General features: G+C 40.6%; 1 protein-coding gene across 1 annotated transcript in view; it reads left to right on the top strand.

The window, feature by feature from the left end:
• The first annotated feature begins 624 nt into the window (after window positions 1-624).
• LOC107732092 (arf-GAP with GTPase, ANK repeat and PH domain-containing protein 3) overlaps window positions 625-4926 on the top strand; it is a 177268-nt gene continuing 172966 nt past the window's right edge. The window contains exon 1 of the mRNA XM_016543339.1: window positions 625-1461. Within this exon, the coding sequence (XP_016398825.1) occupies window positions 1095-1461 (367 nt within the window). The 5' untranslated portion in view covers window positions 625-1094. The remainder of the gene's footprint in view (window positions 1462-4926) is intronic.

Genomic DNA, 4926 nt, shown 5'->3' with positions numbered 1-4926 from the left:
CGTTATACTATATTTCATAAGTAGAGCTAACTTAAATAGGGAACAATTTGGCTATTTCTAATAATATTGCTAACAATGAACAAAACATTTGAAATGAAAGCTGTGAGAATCAAAGCAATGGTGGGAATCTGATTTGGAAACAACAATAGGCTTGAACAGGCTTGTTTTCATTTCTAAAAATAATGTGCTTAAATTTACTGTAGCCTAAATCTAATTAGAATTAAACTAGATATCACCGTTTACATAGACTAAATGTCACGTTTACCGTTAGGTTACTCGGTTAAATTTCGCTACGTAATTCAGTCATTTCAATTAATCAATGGAGTTTCGCGTGAGGGCGAAAAACAGAAATCTACTTGGTTTGAAAGGGACTTTCACACAATGCTACGCTCCTGAGAAAATAGGCTAATAGACATTTTTGAGCGCGAAATATCTCTAATGTGACAGTAGCCTACCTTTAGGTGTATAATTAGCAACGTTATTACACAAATTAAATGTAAAATGCAGCGAAGGGGGTTCTGGAAACACTTTTGAGCGCTAACTAAAAAGAATCAGTCATTCGACTCTTCGAACAGGTTCACTAAGCGAACCGACTCGCTAAAAGATTCGGACTTTCCACATCTAGTGGATGGAGGTGGGGGACGGGGAGGGACTTCTTGGACCAAAAGAGGATTCAAACGTGTTTATGACTTTAGAGTAGAACCGTCGCATTCAGTCAGTCAATGGACTCGGGCGCATTGCGATAACCAGTCTCATTGTGTTCGCTTCAGGCTGGGAAGCAAAACAGAGAGAGATTCGGCCCAGAAGATCGCCCAAAAACAAAGGTGTGTCCATCTGAAAGACATTCATTGTCAAAAAAGGACAGGACAGGCGCAAAAGAGCGAGCTCGTCGCTGGGAACAATGATGCTGATTGAAGTTTTGATATTATGAGCAAGGCGCGCGGATTGTTGGAAACCCATTTGATGCGTCACTTATAGTTGTGATCGTTCTTTGTCAGATTAGAGTGTGCAGTGCGGATTCCTCGCGCGCTCTCCAAATCATTCCAAACGCGGCGTTTCTATTATTCCCGTGAGCTGTTCCTAGATCCACAACGATGAATTACCAATCGAGCGTCCCGGTCTCGGTGTCAGTGTCCGGGATCTCTCAGCAGTCCCAGCCCGCCATGCCCACCCCGGGTACGGTACCGGCACCGGTGCCAGTTCCCCCACCTCAGTTCGGATCCGGATCGTCCGGGAGCTCCGGGGCGGGTCAGTTTGGCTCGGGAACCGTATCGGGCCCTGCAGCGCAGTCCGGCGCGTCGGGCTCCCAGTTCGTTTTGTCCAACTCAGCAGCCATAAGAGCCGAGATCCATCGGTTCGAGTCCGTCCACCCGAACATTTATGCAATATACGACCTGATCGAGCGCATCGATGACCTGGCCCTCCAGAACCAGATCCGCGAGCATGTGATCTCTATTGAAGGTAAGCGCTAGACCAGATTAAAAGATGCCACAATGAAACATTGTATTGTCTGTCAGTGTAAAGACGAAAGCAGATGGTGCATGAAAACTAGGCGACATAAATGAGCGTACATCTCTAATCATCCTAATTAAGGGCTACTGATAGACCACCAAGATGACTTGTGATCACTAAATATGCAATACAATATTTCAATGCTGTTCAATTGAGTTGTGATACCAGTTTCACAAAATAGGTTTGATTTGCTTTGAAATGCATAAATAATACTGATGTTTACACTTTCTTTAGTTGGATTGTTTGGGAATGAAGAGCCCAGTTCTTACATAACCACCAGCTTCCAAAACGCATCATTGTAAATTAAATTGTATATCAAAGATTTGTGGCTCTTTGCATTAATATTGACATGCCAGTCAGATGTGATTTCCACAGTGGATCTTAATGCAGATTTGATTGTTTCATTAGAAGCTCTTCTGGAAAATGTTTTCCGAGGTTCCTCTCACCCACTATTTGTGATGCATCAGTCGTTCATTAGAGTAAAGTGAGTTTTTCAATCGATTATGTCAAAGACATTGACTCTGGATCTCAAGTTTAACCATTTTTTTTTACAACAGAGCTGACTTATTGGATACCATATTAAAAGCTGATGGTGCATGCAAACAAGGCAACGTATCTATGACGGGCATCACAAATGAGTGTAATGAGAGGACTGGCTATCATTTATCCACAGTTTTACTGATTACTGATAGCCGTGAACCACCTAGAAGACTTCTGATCACTAAATATGCAATAAAAATCTTTTAACGTGCAATGTGTTCTGTAGTTTAATGATAAACTGGCTGTTAAAATGAGTTGGGAATTGGTTTCATGTAAATGGTCTTTATGTTGTCTGATTTGCTTTGCAATAGTCTTGGATTACAGACAGCGTTTCGTTGGATTATTTGAAGAGCTGAGATTTTACATAACCAAGAGCTTCCAGAACGACTGCTCAATTTGAGTATGTGCATGCACATCAAAGATTTTTATTAATATTGACACGCCAGTCAGATGTGATTTTCACAGCAGAAATCTTGTGATTGTTTCATGACGAACATATTTGTCAGCACCAGTCGCTCATCTACTATAAAGTGGGCTTTTAGCTTTATAAACCTCATCATTATGTCGAATACATTTACTCTGACTCCCAATTTTTACTACAGACCCGATCTCTTGACTCTCATATTAACGGTCAGGGCGAGAGTTCAGATTAGATGAACTTTAGTCACAGGTTATTTAAATGCAAATTGAGCCCCTTGCTGTCATATAGTCACAGCACTTCTAGAATTGCAGGATATTACAGAATCCTCTCAGACAGTTTTATCATAGAGTTTCTATAGGTTTTGCAGCACGTCAATGTATTTCTGAAGCAGCTACACAATACCTATACTAGTATTTTTCCGTTAAATGACTGTGATTCATTGCTGAAATACTATAAATGTGAAAAGAACAAGTTTATTGTGCAGATGATTGATTTATTGTGTTATAAAACAGTGGTTTCACATAAGATGAGATGATTTTGAGTTAGATTTGGTGAGTCAGTGAACTGGTGAGATTTTCTGTAACTGTGTTCATTTTACCGTTGAGAAATGGAGATGGATAAATTTCTGGATGAGCGGACACCCTTTCGAGGGGGCGACTAGGTCGACAGGAGTGGTAGAGTTTGCCTTTTCATTATGTGGGTGCGAGCGAGAGCCTGGGTTGTAAAAGCTGATGATATATTGATATGAAATAGTTGCACAGAGCAAATCGATGGATGCTTTTCTGAAATAATGTCGCTATGTATTCCATATAGAGGAGCCAGGTTGGAGATTACATTTCAGTGAAGGGTTGACAATATTGTGAGCTGTATTGTAGGTCAGCAGCATTGTAATTCAGCCTGGACCTCTGCATAATGTTTATTGCAGGACGTTAGTGTAGATCTTTATCTTGTACTATTGAGGGTGTAAATAATCTGTGTTAATAGTATTATCCAGCTAATCCTCTTTAACTGCAGTAGGGTTAAGGAGCAGCGCTGGCTCTTGACCAGCAAACCGGAGATTTTTAAGTAAATATGATTGAGTCATTTGCACTTTAAAAATGTCCACTTTCTTTTTCAACATCAAATCTTAGCCCACCTGTCGTTTGACCATGAGGATCTTCTTTTTACTTAAAGCAATAGTTCACCCAAAAATTAAAATTCTGTCATTAATTACTCACTCTCATGTCGTTCCAAACCCGTAAGACCTTCGTTCATCTTCGGAACACATAATAAGGTATTTTTGAAGAGATCCGAGAGCTTTCTGACCCTGCATAGACAGCATTGCAACTACCACGTTCAAGACCCAGAAACGTTGTAAGGACATTGTTAAAATAGTCTTTGTGACATCGTTGTGGCACTCTCGTGAACGCGCTGACATGGAAGAGAAGAATTGTTGAATAAAGTCGTTATTTTAGTTTTAGGCTATTTTACCGATGCCCTTGCTGTGTTTCTGGGCCTGGGAACATTTCAGTTCTGTTGCTGTCTATGCAGGGTCAGAAAGCTCTCAGATTTCATCAAAAATATCTTAATTTGTGTTCCGAAGATGAACAAAGGTCTTGGGGTTTGAAAAAAGATAAAGTTGAATAACTAATGACTGAATTTTCATTTTTGGGTGAACTATCACCAAGAGCTTGTAACACTTCAAAGAGAAAGGAAAAATTTAAATCGTATTAAATGCTAATGCTATTAAATGCCTTTAAAATGCTAGTTAATATTATCACATTGGAGTAAAACCTGATGACTTTGTTCACAGTCACACAGGGTATAACTACCCCCAAAAAACTGGATCATATTTCTACTTTTTTGGGATTTTCCCCCCACCCTACACTTGTGGTGTTCCCGGTCAAAAATGACTGGCCTACAAAAAATTGGTTATAAATTTTAGGAGTGCTCCGATTGATCGGCTACCGATCATTATTGATCGATTGATCGGCGGTCTCTAAAAGGCCGATCTCAAAAAAACGATCTCAAGCTTATTACGCTGCCGTGAGAGGTTTGGCACGACATGCAGCGGCACCATCTCAGTCTCTGTCCGGCGTGGGTGAAATAATTATAATGCTGAAGGTGAGGTACTCACCTTCATATTTCTTCATTAAATAACTTACAAAGTAATTTGAAAACCTTGTGTGAGACATAATTTCACAAGCAGCGTGAGTGAATCACCGCTCGCGCTCTCTCTTTCTCTCTCAAAATACGCAAATGGCTTCAAATCACCACACATCGCGTCTGTCTATAAGCGAGCTGCACGCTGCACAGTTGAGAGGAATTGTCACTTGCACAATCGAGGCAGTGTCACAACGTCACTAAAGTTTATACAAGTAAAGTAAAGTTTTTGCATTACTTTTTAATTCTTGCCAGTGTTTAACCATTCAGCGCTCGCGCGCTCTCCTGGAGACCGTGCGCTCATGCACACT

This window comes from Sinocyclocheilus rhinocerous, unplaced genomic scaffold (assembly GCF_001515625.1).
Source record: "Sinocyclocheilus rhinocerous isolate Xijiao unplaced genomic scaffold, SAMN03320098_v1.1 scaffold97, whole genome shotgun sequence".
Classification (NCBI taxonomy): Eukaryota; Metazoa; Chordata; class Actinopteri; order Cypriniformes; family Cyprinidae; genus Sinocyclocheilus; species Sinocyclocheilus rhinocerous.
This window is presented reverse-complemented; position numbering and strand designations above follow the sequence as displayed.